The following is a 19,210-nucleotide window of genomic DNA, read 5'->3' as shown; positions in this document are numbered from 1 at the left end:
CTGGTAGATAGGAATTTGCTGAGTTTAATTCTGTGAATAGTTCAAATTTACAATTTTAACACGATGTTCAGTGAAAACCGTGACATTTATTTCACTTGTCTCAGCGGATATCTCGCCAGGCAATGTAGACACGAAGTGGCGGGTTTCAAAGAGCCTTTGCTGCTATTTTGGTCAGGTTTTCCCTTTGTAGCAGATGTCATTGGTTTGGGATTTGATTTCAGAAGTTGCGCAGGGCTCAGCTCGGAGCCCATCGATGCTGGGGTCGCTCTGCCCTCTTGTGGGTTCTCCAGCGCTGTCACACGTTGTCACCTCAAGCGCTTTGCCATTGCGGAGTGACTTTAACTTCTCATCTCACCTCTGTTTTTCAGGCAATTAAGCAGTGGGTTTGTCAGTTGGCCATAAATGTTTAAGGACAGATTCTGGGTGGAAAAGTTGGAAAGTGTGTTGTGGCTTTATCAAGTGAGAGGGAATTCTTTAGGCTTTATGAGCAGAAAAGCAAAGCGGCCTCAGTTCCGTGCATGCAGCTGCAACTCGGAGGCAGTAGAAGTTGTGCAGGAGTGGAGAGAGGGTTTTTCATCCCTTGATAACTGCAGGAGACAAAGCGATGACAACCCTGTGCTTATTCCTGCTCATAATTTAGGTGAAAAGAAAAACCACATAAAAACCTATTAGTTTTATTTTGTTTGAAGTTCTGAAAAATTCTACTTGCTAACTGTGTATCTAAATGTATTCTTTAATTGCCTGTGAAACAGCTTGATTTTTCCAGCAGTTGCAGAGGTAGCACTCTTGATTCAGTTCAGACCCAGGTAGCAGAACCATTAGTCTGTGATTAATGTACTTAACTTCTTTTTCTTTATGTAGCCGCTTATTGTACTCCCATCAATGCATCACAATAGGAAGGCATTCATGTGGAGAATCACTTAATGATATGCATGATAAGCAATCCCTGACTTAGAATTTGGATGGCAATCGTTTAACTGAGTTAATGAAATGATCATCTGAAATGATTCTAACGTGCCTCTATCTCTTTCCTTCTCGTTGAAGACATGACGATGGATGAAGTCCGAGAGTTTGAACGAGCAACTCAGGAAGCCACCAACAAGAAGATCGGGATTTTCCCACCCGCAATATCTATCTCTAGCATTTCCATGCCTTCTTCGACCCGCAGCGCTCCGTCTAGTGCCCCATCAACTCCTCTCTCCACAGATGCTCCTGAATTCCTAACAGTTCCCAAAGACCGGCCTCGGAAAAAGTCCGCTCCAGAAACTCTCACTCTTCCAGACCTAGGGAAAAAAACCCTTTAAACCCCCCCAGCATGTTTCCTCCTGATAAGCCATGTCTACCACAGCAAGAGTGACGTAACTTCATTTCTACAAAGGTCATGGTGGTTTGTTGGTTGTTTTTTTGCTTAACAGAATCTTACTGGTGTGGAAAGGTTACTTCTTTCCTCAGACTTGATCCTTCAAACCTTCTGAGAAGTGCATGCAAGAGAACATAGTTTATATATTCCTAATGTAGTGTTTCAAGCCATATGGTGTGTCTTACTGACATATAATGAAATAGTCTGAGGGGAACCCTACGAAAGAAAAGAAATCGTTCTGTAGCAGCGTTCAACCTACAAATTCTCATCTAGGTCATAGCATTTATAATTAGGAGTAGGTGTATAGTAAAGCTGCCAAGGACTCGTGAGGCAAATTAGCGCCAACTAGAACGCAGGGTTAACAGGAAACGAACTTTCCCATTTTCTTCTTTTATAGCCGATTTTAAAACCGTTCCTACACTCAGGCTTCTCCTGTATATTCATAAACCTTTAACCTGTAACTCGTTGTACTTGAACACCAACAGCAACCGCTCAGATTCACATTCTGCTTAATATGACTCAGGATTTGGGGCCTACCTAACAAACACAAAACTTTTCAAACCTAAAATACCACTGTATCCAAGCCCCAATTGTAATTAATTATACTGACTTTGAGGCCATTGAACTATTTCTATCTTGCACAGAATTTGTAAAAGAAACCACCTGTTTCTTGTAGATAATGTATTTTAATAGCTCTCCCCTGTCCTTTTGTGATCTCTTTAGTCTGTATTCGTGTTCATCAATGGTGTTCCATGTGTAAAATTGAAAAAAGCAGCTAAATTGAGCCAGTTGAGAAGCAAAACCAATGAATTCTGTCCTGTCTTCACTGGAAGAAGGGTGGTAGTTACGCTGTAAGACCTTGAATGTAAAGGGAAGAAAATAGGAGACTCCCTTTTCTTTCCTGCCTCGCATCTTCCCTAAACAGCACAGTCTCCTCTAACAGAAAGCTGGTTCCAGGCTTTACTGTCACCTCTAGGGAAGGGCTGAACAAAACCAGTCACTTCAAGAAGGAAATGAGTGCTGGGGCCGCTCAGTCCGCGCAGGGTGAGGTTAAGGAAACACAAGTGCTGTGCCTGGTCTGCATGTGAAATCTCTCTTCAGTCTCAGGAACTCGCATGTAGAAAAGGATGTTTCCCAGTAGGGAGGTGTGGACTGTTGAAGGAGGAGAAAAATAAGCGGCAAAAGTGGTCTCTTCTTTCCTTCCTTTTCAAAATGTAAGCTCAGTGAGAAACTTGGCCCGCTGACCCCGTTTGGGGTGCTTTGTTCTCTTTCATACGCGTTGCTATCTGTTGAGTGCTGGCGGTGTCTGCCTCCTGGTAGCTGTAGTAGGCGATGAATAAGCCGCTGTGCAATGCCAGTGAATGATCCTGTTACCTGAATCATATCATCAAAGTGGGTGATATTTGATACCACCAGTGACATGATACATGGATTTAAAAACAAAATGTAAAAAAAGAGAGTCCTGCGGAGCTGAGCTATCGTGGAATATTGAACAATGTTTGGGGATGGCCTCTCGCCTGGATGGGGCATTTGTGCCGCCTTCTCAGCACAGCGCTGTGATTGCACTGGCTGAAATGCACTGAACTTCTCAACGGCTGCAGATCCAATAGACGTTATGTCAAATGTGTGATTTTATAGGGTAGTTTTAGTAGCAGGAGAGGTAACTCCACTGCCAGCCTGCACTGAAAACAAGTGTATATTTGTTTGATAGTTAAAATCCTCTCGCTAGCAAACTGCGGGAGCTCTTGGTTGGCTGTGCGCTGACTTGAGGCATTCTCCCGCTTACTGTCCATGTTTTGCTTTGCTTTGCTTCTCAGAGCTGGTAATTCTGTGTGATTAGCAAACAAATGGGTGATGATTTGTTTGTTTAAAAAGAAGCTGCTGTAATGATGCAAACAAAACGTTCCTACAGAAGTTTATGATTTCAGCTTAAAAAGTGTGCAGATTAAGTATTCATGGTTATAACTGGTCTAATCTTTTTCTTATTATTTATTTAGTAGCAAGATTGGAACAGTGGCAGAGAGGGTAAACCTTTGAAAACATAAAACATGGTTTGGTTGTTTTTTTAGTTCCTGAATTTGGCCTATGTAGAAATAGTCTGGGTCTGCTCCACCTGAAAGTCTATTCTTCAATGAATTTTTTCATTGCTCAGCCCAAGTCATAATGTCCTTATGCTTACATATTATTGTTTCTATATACATTTTGGCATCTGGGTTTGACACAGTCATACCTTTACTCATATTCAACTGACGGATTTTCAATCCCTTGCAGATATATTGATTATCATCTTAAGGTGTGGCGATAAGGCATGTATGAAAATTATTAACACACCTGAATAGGACACGTCTTAGTAGCTGTGTGACAGAGATGTAGGAGAAAGACGCTGATGGTGTAATGGAAGAATGAGGATGCTTAATGCTGCCACAGCCCTTCCACCTTCTCAGAATTACCAGATATATTGACCAAACAGCCTGAACGCAGCGTTGGCCACAAGGATCATGATCCTCTTGTCTCCATGTTGCTTCCTAGTGAAGGCAAAGAAAAAGATCAGTGAGGTGTTGTTGCTTTGGATAAGAAATAGCCCAGGTTTTCAGTGCCTGTGTAAACAGCCTCTGCTGTGTCCTGCTTTGCTTTCCCCATCAGTCATCACCCATTTGGTCAGTATGATCTTGAAGTGTCTTTTTCTGTTGGTTGGGTTTTGTTTGCTTTTTAAGGTATAGTAACTTTTTCTAGAATATTCCCAGCAAACACACACACACACACAAAAAAAACCCCACAAAATTAAACTAAAAGGAAGGTCTGAATATTTTAGTGTAACATCTTGAGGCAAAGGGTTGTTTTCATTCCCGATTTTGTCGCAGTGCTTTCTGTTGGATTTTCAAACGTGTTTATGAGGAGGAAAACAGAACGTTTTGCAGGTGTTCATCGCTGCTCTTGTAGAAATGAAGTCTGTGATGATTTGGTGAGCACATCTCAGAGGCTGGTGCCAGCAGCAGAGCTGAACAGGCACAGTGGCCGTGTGCATCTCTGCCGCGGTGACTGACCAACTACACAATGCGGCTGTGCCAGAGCTCCACAAGGAATGTTTCAGCAAGGACAATACAATCCGGAGCAAATAATGTGATTATTTCGTTTGACTGTCTATTAAAACCTCCTCCCAGCTTTGCTCAAACTTTAATGTGTTTTGTATAGAACAATCATTACAAAATAGCTGGCAATTCATTGCAGCCTTTGGAAGGGTCGATGTGATAAATTTAAAAAGGAAAGAATCCATAGAGACTATGAGGAGCAGCACATTCCCGAAACACATACGTAATAGGATTTCTTCTGAATGTAACGTTCGATTTTGTAAACGACTGGATAAATCCTATGGAAAGAAACTATTTGACCTTATTCTTTGGCTTTTTTGATTATTCTGGAAGGTGATTTCGTGACATCTAGTAGCCAGTTTGCATTAATTGCTGCTGTAGAGATTTTGAAATGGAAATATTTGTTCCTTGAATTTTAGTTCGTAACAAGACCGCTGTATTTTGTTAAAACTGCTTTGAAGCTTGCTGCACTATAACCTCAAAACAACGTGCTGTCATTTGAAATAAGCCAAATGTATATGCTTTTTATGAATTAGTGAGTGCAGTAAGAGAGAATTCATTATCTTGTCAATAGGAGCTTTTCTGTTTCCATTGTTTGGACTTGGTTTTATATGTGTAAGTTAAAATTGCTAAATAAGTCTAACAATGTTTTGCTTTAAATGAACAGCATGGTCATTGAATTACAATCTCCCGTAGTTTTGTGGTGTCACTAGAACAGGTTTCATTGTTTTATTTCATTTCCATGATAATTCAGCGTGAGACTGACTGTCCAGTAATTAAGTTCTTTATATAGAGCGATGATGGCTACATTAGGCAATACATCACCACCATCAAAAAAGGACCAATTTTTGAGAAGCTTTGCACGTTCAATAATGCAGGGCTCAGCAGGAGAATTTGATTGTCATATTTCTCATTCATATCACTTAGTTCCTGATTTTTTCCAAGTTATTTATTATTTTTAATATTGTATTTTTCCCTTGCATTGTATTGTAAATAAACTACCAACAATTATTCTTTAGAATTGTGGCTGTTCTCTTTTACTCCATTAACATTTCCACCCCCAGCTCTGCAAGTCGCTTCCTCAAAATTAAAAAGCACAAAGAACTGGCTTCCTATGGATAACTTAAAGCGCTTTAAATATCTATTAGGTTTAAGTGTTCCTCACCTTTTTTAAAGATTTTATCAGGACAGGTGCCCGTGGGTCTGGTGTTCGCCCATTCAGTTGTAAATACCCACTTGGTTGACAAGGAGGATTTTCAGCAGGGGGTCGAATTCTCTCTGCAGGGTTTGGCAACCCAGTGGTGCAGTAAATACTGGAGAAGAGACCACTGGAAACCTCTCCGGAGGTAAGAATCCTCCATCCCTTGGCTACAAGTCATTTTAGTCAATAGGAATTTCACATGAACAATGATTCTTTAAACTTTCAAGCAGAGGTTTACTCCACAGAAATAAAGCTTTCTCTGCACCAGAAAAATGGAGCTCAGCATAAAAAACGCTTCACGGCAGGGTGGGACGGGACACAAGGAACAAACAGCGGCCTAGAAAATGTTTAAGGTAGAAATCACTCAGAATTGAGACAGAAACCGTGAGGCCCTGCGTGACCGTGGGTCTGCGGTGATGGACTCCGCCGGCTTCGGTGCCTGAAGATGCTGTTGCGGGAGCGCTGGGGCCACGGCCAGTGGGACTGGATGGGTTTTGTCACCAGCGTGGGTTGTGACTGTTGTAACTGTCCACCGGGAGGTGATGTTATGGCTGGGTTCTCCAGCAAGCAGGTGTGACAGCGGCAAGACCCCCAAAATGACCCAGCTGGACACGTGTTCTCCAACAGCGGTGGAGAATAGAATTTTAGAATATTTAAAATATTCAGAACGCGTAGTATTTGTAGGTCCTTTGCAAACGGCAGCTGGCAAAGCCTCCTTACACCCCCAGGGGACTGGCAGTCCCGGGGTGGCAGAGCTCGGACACACGACACAGCGCAACAGGTCGCAACACGAAGTTTCCCTGTCGCGGGGCACGTTCCGCGGCGTCCGGAAACTCCCGAACGGCCTCGGCTGTTTCCGCCACTCCACCCCGCGCCGGGTCACGCCGCGGCCAAGTCTCGCGAGAGGTGGCCGCTCGCCAAGATGGCGGCGCTGTGCGAGAGCTTCACGCTGTGCGGTTTGGGTCCCGGTGCCGGTGCCGGTGCCGGTGCCGGTGGCGGTCTCGGCGGCGGCCTCCTGGCGCTGGAGCCGGGCCCCGAGCCCGACCACGTCCTGCTCACCGACCGCGGCAGGACGGCCACGCTCTTTAAGGTAACGGCCCAGCCCAACGCCGGCCGCGGGGGGCGTCGCTGCGGCCGACGGGCGGCCCGGCCTGTGGGAGGGTCCCCGCGCAGCGCCGGGCCGGAAAGTGGCGTGTCCCGGCTGGGCCCGGCTGTCACCGGCTGGGCCCGGCTGTCCCCGGCTGGGCCCCGCTGTCCCCGGCTGGGCCCGGCTGTCCCCGGCTGGGCCCCGCTGTCCCCGGCTGGGCCCCGCTGTCCCCGGCTGGGCCCCGCTGCCCCTCGGTCCCGCCTGGCCTTGCTCACCTGCGCTCTGCCAGTGTCACCTTAGGCGGTCGCTTTTGAGTTTCTTCTTCTGCTGATTTTCTCCGTTCCCCGTTCCATGGAGACTCCCGTCCCGAAGCTGCAGGGTACAGAACGTTTCCTCACGGTTGCCGGCGTTTTGTCTGGCTGCCAGTTCTGTGCCAGGCGCCTTCCTGTTGGCAGGAGGGTAAAAGATTTAACTGAAAGGATGTTCTGCTGTCTTAACGCATGCCTATGTTTCATAGACTATAATAAGAAAGTATTTGGATTTATATCTTTAATTGCCTCTCCTATTAATGAGGCAGGGGGTTCTATCTTAGTGGCGTCATGATACAACCAACCTCCTTTGGGTCGTTTGGTCGCCCTGCCAAGACCACATGCAGAACATAAACATGCAGGTAAATATGCCCAATGCAGCTCTAGACTGAGCAGAGGGGTTGAGTACTCACATGCAGAACATAAACATGCAGTTAAATATGCCCAATGCAGCTCTAGACTGAGCAGAGAGGTTGAGTACCCACAGAGCAGCCACATGGAAATTGTACATAGTGTGAGTTTAGGCAATAAAAATTGTTGTTCTTGGTCTCAATAACTGACGTTGGAAAAGGAAAAGTGTGATTCTGTGCATGACCGTGTTAGTGAATAATGTGTCTTCACTTGGGAAAGCAATGCATCGTTCCTGTGCTACATGGCATAAGTCTATCTGACTATTACAGCTCCAAGTTATTTCTTATGTGAAAACAAACAATTTATTATTAGAGTTCTTTTGTGTTATTCTGAAATTTTTAGTGTTAAGGTCATAAACAGAAATGCTCAGGCAGAAGGTCTGAGTATAGCAGTTTCCATATTTCGGTGTTACTGAAATCAGATGTGGCCACCTTGCATTTCCTTTTGGTCATGAGAAAAATCCCAAAAGTGTACCATGGCATGTACTAATTACAGTGTCTTCCGATCCTTCTAGGTTTCAGATCAGAAGCCCCTCGGTTGTTGGTCAGTTAAACACAGGCAGATTATCACGTGTCCAGTCGTATGCAACTTTGAAACTCATGAATATGTAGCTGTTCATGATGACAAGGTGAGATGCTCTTATATTTTCTTAAAGGAAAAAAAGGATGGAGTGAGTCCTCTGAGTGAATGGAGATAGGGAAGAAATCAGCAGTGCTGGATGTTTCAGTGATGCGCAGTTTGTGTGCTGAGAAATCTCTATATTACTGTGCTTAAAAACTGATGCTTCTCTTAAAGGTTTTAAGAATATGGAAGAACCAAGATATTAACTTGGACAAAGTATTTAAAGCAACGGTGAGTCTCTTGCTTATGTTCACTTTTTGAGTGCTGGTGGAGGGGAGAGATGCTAATTTTCCTAGTTACACTTCAGCCAACCATTGTCTTAACTTGTGCTTCATGATGTTCTGGAGCGTTGCAAGGAATCTACTGGGGCTAAGAGACCTGAACATCAAAGTATTACTCTTAAAGTTATTCAAATCCCAAGTCCAAAGTTTCTAAGGACTTTCTTTAAAGGTGGTGAATTATGTTCAAATATAGATTGTTCTGGTGGATGTATTAAAGAGCACTTCATGTTATGCTGGGCAGCAGTTGTTTGTACTCCTGACCCTCAATTATGTGTTTTTGACGTGATTCAGAAATGTGATGCTCATTTGGCTTTCCTGGCTTTTGTTGGGTATTGATTTGTGATATTCACAGCATTTCAGAAAATGGGCAACTACTAGGTCTACGTTATTAGAAATCTTACAGGTTCATCACTCTTCTGTGTCCTGGTGTACCATAGCTGATACTTACTGAAAACACTTTAAAAAAATCACAGATAGAACATGTGGCTTTCTAAGTAATGTACTGAAGAACACAGAAGTATTTTTTCTCTGCAGCTTTCAGCTGATGTGTACAGAATACATTCACTGCCCAACGGAGGGCCAGTGGTGCTGTTCAAAGGAGGTGGTGTTCGGACTTTAGATGTGCTTTTGGAAGCCCCACAACAAGAAATTGAAAACATTATCTCAGATGAAGTCATCAAGTAAGTGACACAAGTTTATGAAGCTTCTGCTCACAGGAATTGATGATGGAAGTTGTTCCCTTTTTTGAGGAGGTAGGGGAGAAAAGTGAAGACTGAGGGCTTGGGGCTGTTTTTTTACAACACTTTGGTTTTCAAATCTTGAAATTATTTATATGGCTATCCTAAAAATAAGAGACTGCCTAAGGAATAGTGATATAACTTTAGGTATAGTCCTCACATTTAGAAGACATTCATACAGCTTTCTGCTTTTAGGTGGAGTGAAGCTTTCATGGAAGGTCAACAACATGTCTTAATGTTCGCCACTGAGAAAGTGAGTTGAATACTTTTTTAAAAAACTTTCATAGCAGCGAATCTAACTTCTTTTTCTAAAATCCATCACCTGTTTCGTTGGATTTTAAGAGATTTTAGTGAAATCATTATCCTGATTTAATCCATACCCTGTATATGTATTTTTTCTGATAGAACACTTGAATTAAAGTTGTGGTGCTTTTAGGGCTGAGGAGTCTGGCTCCTAGAAATTCAGAGAGCAATTAAGATTAAATGATTTCATGACTCTTCGTTGCCCTCAAATACTTTTTCATTGTGAAGAACTTAAAAAAAAGTGAATCTGTCTCTGTGCAAATGCTTCTTCCTGTGAATCCTTTTGTTTCATCAAATTAGAATTTGCTTTACATGCTTGAGCCTGCAGACTTTTCTGAATTAGGCTTCATGTCCTGTAGAAAACACAAATCCCTAATTTTGCTCAACGTTCAAAATTAGGTAGTACGAATAGCTGAATTTCTGTTACCTCTTCTTTGTGTAAATTAAAGGAAAACTTTATTTTCTTTTTTGTTTTAGGATGGAGATTTCTTTGTCTATGTACAGAAACTTAAGACGAATAGTCTACACAAATATAAGCTTGAACAACAGGAATTATCTAAGCCAACGGGTTTCACAGCATATATAAAAAATCGAATTATCACACTTCTGTGTTTGTGTAAGTTATAGTTTCTATTGCGATGTGGTAATAAAGCAAAGAATTGTATGGAAGGACATAGAATGCTGATATTTCTGAATGAATGTTTAATATTTATAGCTCTTCAAACTTTCTAAAACACCTGGTGGTAGAAGTAGTGATAAAATCTTCCTGATATTTTAGTGGCTGCAAAGGTTAACTGTTCCTAAATATTATGACTTGTAACTTGCAGCTCTTATGCTAGCTATACTTTTATTTTGCTCTTTTGCATCATAATGTGTCCTTTGGATATCCTGTATTATTTCTTCTTTCAGCACTCACTGGATTTTGTTTTCTTTGAATGTCCACTTGCCATGTTGTATCAAATAGGTTTTCCACAACAACAGATCATAAAAGCATCATTGCTTTTTTTTGACAGATTCCAATGACTCTGTGTACAAGGTTCAGGTACCTCTGCAGCAAAATACTGAAGACGAACAGCAAACTTTACCCACGTCACTGCTGCTGAACCTTTCAGTATCTGGAAGTGTTCTAAAAGCAACATCATTCGTTGTTCTCGATAAAGATCATGTCGCAGTATTAGGAAGTCTGGCTGCATCTGGTGACGAATCCAAAGGTAACTTGAAAAATCAGATTTGCTTGAGATGTAACCAGATGACTTAATTCCTAATGTTGAACACATTACTAACTAAGCTCTTTTGCAACAGTTATGTCTATTTCCTCAAGTGGTTTTAACTGAAAGTGGCAAAGGCAAAAGTAGCATTTATGTTGCTTTTTGGGTTTGAAATGTCTCTCTCTTAATTCCCCAGAGTGCCTAACGATCTGGAATACAAAATTTCAGACATTGCAAACTTCAAAGGAACTTCCCCTGGGAACCAGTGGACAGGTAAGCTCAGCGTTTAATTTGTGATCCATAACCTTTGCACATTTGGCGTGATAGCAGAAGAGGCTGGGGGGCTTCAGAGTTCTGCTTCTGTTTGGAAGAGCAGTGAGCGCCAACTTGTGAAACAAAATTAATATTGACCAGCTGATGAGCAATTTTTGTCAGAATATTTAGCAGGAGGATGGTGACCTATGGTAATTCTTTGACAAGTCAGTATCTTCTTATTTCTGATGCTCCTGATTATTTGGTGAGAATGAAGTAGTTAATTAAATGGAAGAGCCAGCCAGTATCTGTTCTGTTCAGTTTGCAATTGACAGCCTAAATAATCCCTGCATCTCAAGATGTTCAGGTGTCAATTAATGACAAGTAAACTGACACCTAAGTAATAAATGCATCAGTGAAATTGAACAGCTGACTGTTTTTGTCTTAACATTGCACAAAAGGGAATTTAAAAGAATAAAATTATCAAGTGCACTTAAAGCAGCTGCTGTACTTGAAGGCATCCCTGGAAATACTCAACAGAACACTTCTTGTTTCAGTATTTAAAATCAGCAGTTAATGAGGGTCTGCTAATGAGTGTTAAACCTACCAAAATAGTTTAAAATAATCTAATTGCCGACTTTTAGTTGAATTTTGTAGTAAGTAGTTAAACATGGGCCTGTGCAGGAACACTCGGCTCTGCTCATCTCCTCATGAATGACATGGTTTAATATTTTGCAGTTGTGGTGTTATGAGGAGAAGTTTTTTTTTACTCATGGGAAAGTGCTGACAGTGATGATGTACAAGTGTGAAACGGCATCCTTGGCAGCGGCCGTGGGGAAGCTCAAGGACAGTCAAACCCCTGGTAAGAATATTTATGAATACAGTGAAGTATCACAGAATCACAGAATGTTAGGGATTGGAACCTGGGGTTGTTCCTACCCAGATGCAAGACTCTGCATTTTCCCTTGTTCTATTTCATTAAATTTTTCCCTGCCCAACTCTCCAGCCTGTCCAGGTCTCTGATGGCAGCACAGCCTCTGGCATGTCAGCCACTCCTCCCAGCTTGGTGTCACCAGCAAACCTGCTGACAGTCACTCTATTCCCTCATCCAAATCATTGATGAATATATTGAATAATATCGGCCCCAGCACTGCCCCCTGAGGCACTGCACTAGGTACAGGCCTCAACTGGACTCTGCCCCATTGACCACGACTCTGGCTTCTTCCCTTCAGCCAGTTCGCAATTACCTCACTACCTGCTCATCCAGACCACACTCCCTCAGTTCAGCTGTGAGGATGCTGTGGGTGTATTGGTGTGCAGGCATTTCAGAGAGCGAGCTGAGCACACCGATTTCACCCCAGGGGTATGGGAGGCCTCCCAGCCTTCATGAACTCTAGAGTGATGCCCTACTGATACAAGCCCAGCTACAGCCCAGTCCCCCTTCGAGTCTAGTTTAAAGGTCTCCAAATGAGCCCTGCTAATTCCTGTCCCAAATATCTCATAAACAGAAAACTTCTGAAATGATATAAAAATTATTTTAATACTCTCCTGTACAGTTAATTGTATCTAACCAGCTTGAAGTAACGTAATACTGTATTCTGCTCCTAGCTGGTAAATTTACTGTTGCTGAGAACACCGAAGAACACAGATGTCTGAATTTATTGTGGTTTCACTTAAGCCGGGTTGTCATTCAATACTTGATTTACTGGGAATACTGGAATGCAAGCAATGAATACTGAAAAGAAAATTAAGTGCTCTCTCCTATAAATTATTTTCAAATAGTTTGATTAGATGAGACAATGTCAAACCTTAGTTTGTAACCTTTAGTTTAAAATTATGCTGCCATAATGTCTTTAATTTTGCACTGCACTAGTAAAATGCTGTTGCAAGTCATGCTCACAGTAAAATGTGTAATAACTTATTTCTCTTCCTACCAGAGGCTAAATGGAGAAACAGTATGCGAAAAGGGTCATAAAATTAACTGCTGCCGAGATAAAACTGGAAACTTTCGTAGCATAAAATGACTTGGATTATACTTTAGAAAATACCTATTAGTGTAAGAAATTGATGTAGTATTCATACTTTAATAAATGTGCTTTGAGTGTTACCTTCATATAGTTTCACTTTTGTGTTCACAGATGTGTCTTCATTCGTAGACTGGAACACCCTTGGAGATGAAGAGCTGGTGGCTTCCCCTGAGTCCCAGCCATCTGTAGCTCTAAAGTCTGAGTCCAAAATGACGGTACGTTAGCTGAGGAGCCCATGAGGTTTGGGGGTTGTTTCTCGTCTCTTCTCCATGCTGCTACCTTTAGGTGTCATAGCAGAAGGAAATTTCACTTTGCATTCATCACTCATTGTTTCTAACACTGTTTCTGTACTTGGACCACCCAGTTACTAATTGTTCAGCAAGTCGACACATGAAGTTCCAAGTTTTCTTGACTCAAGTTCTTAAATATATACCATCTTTTTGGAGCTGAATAATAATTTCTTGTTTTTCTTTATAATAGTTAAGATCAAAAAGGAACACTGTTGCTAAGGTACAGCCAGATACCTTATCAGTTGGGCAGCACTTACTAAAGCTAAAAGTAAGTAAACCAAAATAGTGGTTTAGACACTCACAGAATATTCTAGTTGTCTCTTAAGCTGTTATTTTCTTCCATGTCCTCTTGCATGTATCAGGTTGACAAAGCTGCCTGAAACAGGTGGTTGGAGGATGATATAATTATCATTATCATAATATTTATTTATTATTATTGTGCTAGAATAGTATTTGGACATGATTGAATTTAAGCTTTGTCTAGAACTGCACAATACAGGACTTTTAATAGCTGAGAATTCCACTGCAAATATAGCACTATGCTGTTTAATTCCTGTCTAAAATTTGCAGCCAGTGTTGTGATAAACTTTAAATTACATCCCTTCCTGTGTGAACATACCTAGAGTTCAGCTCTGGCTGGACATCTTGGTGATGTTACTGAAGGAACAAATGAATAATACCTGAACAGTTATTAAAGTAAAGGGCTGACCTGAGTTCAGAAAGAGTGGTTACCCTCTTCTGGCTCTTCCATGATTTAGAGAGGCTAATAAAGCACAGACTGGTGAGGGGGTTTTGTAACTTTTTTTAGCTTGAATTCAAGTCTGTTTCTACTTAGTCTAATTAGTAACAGTACAGTTCTCAAACCTGTGCCTTGCACTTCTGAGTTGCGGAGTATTTGTCATTTTCAGGACGTCTCTACAACTGTATTTGAAGAGGAAGTGAGACAAATGATGTCAAAAGCACAGATTCCAGATTTCCAAGCTACCATTGGATGTGTAGTAACTGCCCTTGTAAACAGATGTAAAACAAATCCAAAGTACTACCCTCAGAGTTTGCTGCTACAGATAGTCCAAACCCGAGACTTGTCTTACAGGTGATGATTCTGCATTTTTTACTTGTAGGGACTAATCTTTAAGAATTAAAAAAAAAATAGAAATCCAGTTTCTTATAAAGCACTCTAGAGTTATCAAAATTTGCTATCAAAGGTGCTTAGCTTATTTTCTGATTAAGCTGATGCTTCCCAGATGGATTTTTGTTTAAAACAACATTAGTACTTCTGCATTAGTTGTCAACGTAGTTTTCAGTGAGTGTGAACTATGCAGCCTATTCTTTTCATATTCTTACAGTTTGTGTCCAGATTTAATGGCTGTTGCTTTGGAGAAAAAAGATGTGCATCTCTTACAAATCTGCTTACAACGGTTTCCAGATATTCCTGAAGAAATTACTTATGCTTGCTTGCAAGTATTTTTAAGGTAGGTTGGAATTACTCTTTTTTTTTTTTCTTTTTTTGTCATCAAATCAAGCCCCTTAATAAAACATTGTGTGTTGCTAAGAGTGGCTTTAATTTTATAGATGAGCAATTAATACTGTGCATGAAAGTCTTAATTCTGAGTACAGTGTATGTTGCAGTCTTGCAGACTGACAAAAATTTTACAAGATTGTCTGTTGCGTATGTTAATTCCAATAATACAATAACTTAAATTTTTGGAATAAAAAACCAGTACATATATTGTTCAAGGTTAATAGTAGCAAAATATTAAACATGCTCTTGTAGCCTTAATTTGTTCTGCAAGATTCTATATTTTAGTATATGTTTTTGCTTTTCTAGCAAGCTTCAAACAGACCATAGTGTGCACTACTGTTGAGTTGATGGCATTGCTGATTTTAAAGCTAATAATTAAAAGTATTAAATGTCTGGAATTTTCTTCTACAGCATTAGTGAAGCTTGTCTTCAAAGAACAGACGTGAGTCTAGAATCTATAATCAGTTACCTTGATACTGAATTCGACAATAAAGAAGTTAAGACGGAAATTGTAGAAAATGGTTTCAGTGCAGAGCTGGAACGAGACATCTGTGATTCCAAAAGCCCAGAGGAAACCCATGTGCCGACCGATGGTGAATCCTGCCCCGTTGGACTGCAGAAGGCAGCATTGTTGTATCCTCTGTGTTTTAGTGCAGGAAAGTGTGTGCATTATATGTGATGTGAATGTTTAGTATTACTCAAAGATATTCATTCTGTTATTGATGAAAATTTCTGAGAAGTTCTGATTAAAGAAGTTCCCACTCAGTAGAAAAATATTTAGAATATAAATACAAACAACTTTTAGAAAGCACCTACACCAATTTAAACTATATTATTGCTAAAGTGTAATACAACTTTGTCTGTTCGAGAGAAAATAGCGTCAGTGATTTTGATGTTTGCCTGTTGAAACACGTGAGTTAATTACATGTTTGCAGTAAATGGAACTGTTCAAGCCAACTGTATGGTGATATTTCAGGTGCTGTGTGTATTTTGTGACAGAAATAAAGGAGATTCACAGAGCTGAAACAGGACCTCACTTACAGAACCTGGAGAAATATTTTAATTAGAATTCACTTCAGTTTGTAGAAACTGTTATTTTTTTCCTGCAGTTTTATTTCCTTAATAGTACTGCACAGAAATGCTGTTCTCCGTTCGGCTTACAGTGAGACATTTATTCTGCCTCATTTGAAAAACCTTCCAGCGCAGCAAGCTGTTGTAAGTATGTTAAAAAGTTTAACAATCCATATTATTCTGGGGGGAGGGCAAGGGAAGAGAGTGTATCAGTTGTACCAGAAACTTGCCATGCTTGCTGGAGTCTGAATCACAAATGCAGGAAAATGAAATTAAGATGCTTAATAAGATTTAATGTTAATGAATGTCACAGTTTTCCACAGAACTTTTAGTAATTTTTGCAGGCCTTGCTTATTTTAGAAAGTGTAAGAAACCTCGTTTATGACCCAGTCTACTTGGAAAATGTTCATATTTTGAGAAGTGTACCTTCTCTTGATTTGCTTGGTTTTTAAGAAAGGAATGTGTCTGAATGAAATTGCACTGACACAGTCGCTCGAACAATGATTACCCCTGAATGTAACTTTACAATGAATATTGCTGAGAGAGAATTTTCAAACATCTAGCAACAGGTTGTGTAGGAGAACCATAAAACTTATTTGTAATGCATACTACACAAGCATCTATGTTGCTTAAAAAAAAAAATCCTTATGAGCATTACTGCGTGCAGGACAAAACTCCTTGGTGTATTGAATGTTTGTCCTTTAAAAATATTCTGACTTTTCTACTTTTAGCTGTTTCTCAGGTATTTATACTACCTGTATGTGAAATGCAGTGAAAAAATTAATACCGCTCTTCCCGGAACACAGTCTCCAACTATAAATCAGGTGAGAAGCTGATTCTAAGAGTTGTACTTCCTTCGGTTTCTGTGATGTGTAACTTAGCAAGTAGTTGAGATTATCTAAAATCAACGGAGATCTATATTCATTCCATAAAATATTGTCTGTTAATATTACCTCTGTCAAGTCAGATGTAACACAACACTTCACTATCAGAAAATAAATATACTGCATGAAAATATGAAAGCGTGCATTTTACATTAGAAGATAATGTTTCAGAGTTTGGCTTTTAAAGCAAAATCTGTGGCATTTACATGTTGTAAAGTGTAAGCATGCTTTTCTTGTTTGTCTTCAGATCATGGATTGGATGTGCCTGTTACTTGATGCTCACTTCACAGTTATGGTGATGCTACCAGAAGCAAAAGAGTTGCTTTCAAAGCTGCATAAATTTGTGAGAGCCCAAGTAAGTTGCATCTTCTGGGATAATTATTTCATTTTAGTATGGATTTAGCATATGGATGTTAAGAAGGTCAGGGCAGCAGACAACAAAAAGTGAGACAGTAAATCAGATAATGTCTGTTCTGTGTATGCTCCTGTCTGAGCGTGAAATGGGAGTTGCATCTCTTTCTCATTTTGATTTCAAAAGCTGCTGTATTTGTTTGGTATAATTATCTGAAACAGTGCACAACCACAGCTAGTCCCGCAGTATAATGATGTATGAAAATTAAAATTTACTTTACTGTAAATATGTGTTTTCTTGGTTTTAGGTACGATTCTACTCTGAACTCAACAAGATTGAAGGAAGTTTGCACGAATTACAAAGACTAAACCACCAGAAAGACTGTCAGACATACTCTATTGAAGTACTGGAACTTATTTGAATTTGAAATGAATTATTAACAACTTTATTTTTTGTTGATTCCTTTTATGATGAGGATGTTTTAGCACTCCATATTGGGGATGTGAAAAGTTTTTTTCTACATAGGAGGAGCACAGTTACTCTGTAGCTACATGGGAGTTGTAAGTTTGAAACTTGGGTATTAAAAGCTCTCTTTTGGACTGGATGGGAATCTGGATGTTTGCTTATATTTTCGTGTATAATTTTGATGCGCAACCATAAGAACATCCTAAAATACCACATGATTCTTTCCAAAGACTAAGACTGGCTTTAGTTAGTCTACAGCTGACCTCTAGTCTAACATTGTTCAGCAACACCTTGATGTCTCATAAATGTACATGCAACTGATTCTAGAGCTGAATACTTAAATTCAATGCCTTATACATGTTATGGAATAATTCAGAGGGAAGGACTGGACAAAAGCAGCTCAATAATTTAAGCAAGAGTATATGCTTCCTTGTTAATAATGCCATCCAGCTGTAGGTTCTCCAGTTTTTTCCCTAACCCTTGGAGAAAGGAACCCATCTAGAAAACAGCTTGGAACAAACAGGCTATTCATCATCTCCAAAGTCCCTTTTGAAAGGAGCCTTTCTCTCCATCTGTCTTGAGTATGGAGGCAGTGTAGGGCCTCCTACCAAAAATTCCTCTTCCTCCTGTATTCAGTTCCCTTCTAAATATGTTCATTTAACTCTCTCAAAATAGGAACTTCAAGTTCCTAATGGAGATGTGTCTTGGGAGTGGACATGGGTAGGGAAATAGGTTAAGGGGTGGTGGTTGGTTTCTCTGTACTGAGATAAACTGTGTGTTGGAAAGGATTAACTTCTAGTCCTGACTCTGAAAGTTGACATATATCTCTCTATGCATCCATTTATCCACCTATAAAATTAAAATTCTTCATGTCCAACTCCGTAAGCACTTCCACATCACTAACTGATACATCTTCAATAAGAGATGGGATTGAGAGACAAGGTGTTCTGGTTCACATTATTCAAAAGCAAATTATTCTTAGCACCTTTGATCTACTACAGGTAGAGGCTGCAAAAAATAGCCTGACGTAAGCAATCTAAAGGTAACTTTGAAAGATTTGGAATGCAAATTGAGTATAAAGGTGTAAATGGGGTTAGGCAATGTTGTCTGCTGGTGTTGCTGTGTCTGTATTTTACTGTGTCTAGAACATGGCTCTGAGCCTGTGCAGCTGCAACACCGAATGCGAAAGAGATGCAGATAAAAAGCTGGGTCTAAGAGTGAAAATTGGGCTGAACCCTGCTGCCTGGTGCCATTGTTGCATGCTCGACACTGTGGCAGGTTTATGGGTTTAATGAGGTTCTCCGCCCGAGCAACAAGTTAATGAACAAAAGGCACTTCATAAATTACTACAGAAGAATGCAAATTAAATTACACATTGGACATACAGCTGGCATGCTTGTGGCATGACCAGTATTGGGTTTTACATCAGACCGAAGCATAACCAAGGGACTGAGAGAAAATGAAAATGCGAGTGCACTTCTTTGCTAATGATAAGACTTAGGACCTGGGATCTTAAAGCTGTTTCAGCAATTAAAAGAAGGCTGGTTGTAAGAAATGCAAGATATTTGGATGCCCTGGGCCAGCTTTGGGTTTGTTCTGCTTTTGCTCACGAAACTGATACCCTGAATTCTAATGGTGGCAGGTGGCATTAGAAACCCAGCAGTGCAATTGGTTTTTGCCGATTTTAAGCTCTTTAGCAGCTCTGGAAAATGGGAAAACGAGGGAATAAAAAAGACATGAA

At 40.5% G+C, this 19,210-nt stretch overlaps 2 protein-coding genes across 4 annotated transcripts in view; both read left to right on the top strand.

Annotated features, from left to right (window-relative positions):
- Positions 1-2,499, top strand: part of PITPNC1 (phosphatidylinositol transfer protein cytoplasmic 1) — a gene marked incomplete at its 5' end in the record, with an annotated part of 59,914 nt that extends 57,415 nt beyond the window's left edge. The window contains one exon of one of the 2 annotated variants that reach the window (XM_080356306.1): positions 1,045-2,499. In XM_080356306.1, the coding sequence (XP_080212432.1) occupies positions 1,045-1,304 (260 nt within the window). In that variant the 3' untranslated portion in view covers positions 1,305-2,499. The remainder of the gene's footprint in view (positions 1-1,044) is intronic. The other variant, XM_080356307.1, reaches the window with a different exon arrangement.
- Positions 2,500-6,572: 4,073 nt separating this feature from the next.
- Positions 6,573-17,608, top strand: NOL11 (nucleolar protein 11; the record flags this gene model as incomplete). Of its 2 annotated transcripts, XM_080356694.1 has the most annotated exons (18): positions 6,573-6,740; positions 7,971-8,084; positions 8,252-8,308; positions 8,893-9,038; positions 9,291-9,348; positions 9,876-10,014; positions 10,412-10,609; positions 10,803-10,879; positions 11,597-11,720; positions 12,997-13,100; positions 13,366-13,443; positions 14,084-14,268; positions 14,522-14,647; positions 15,109-15,330; positions 15,834-15,912; positions 16,500-16,592; positions 16,900-17,007; positions 17,312-17,608. In XM_080356694.1, the coding sequence occupies 18 exons, from the start codon at positions 6,573-6,575 to the stop codon at positions 17,423-17,425; spliced, it is 2,190 nt and encodes a 729-aa protein (XP_080212820.1). In that variant the 3' UTR covers positions 17,426-17,608. The 2 variants fall into 2 exon arrangements, with proteins under 2 accessions (XP_080212820.1, XP_080212821.1); XM_080356695.1 differs by lacking the exon at positions 17,312-17,608 and having other exon boundaries at positions 16,511-16,592; positions 16,900-17,006.
- Positions 17,609-19,210: the final 1,602 nt, after the last annotated feature.

Source organism: Nesoenas mayeri (assembly GCF_963082525.1).
Source record: "Nesoenas mayeri genome assembly, chromosome: 19".
NCBI lineage: Eukaryota > Metazoa > Chordata > Aves > Columbiformes > Columbidae > Nesoenas > Nesoenas mayeri.
Note: the sequence above shows the minus strand (reverse complement) of the source record. Positions and strands in the feature narration are given on the sequence as shown.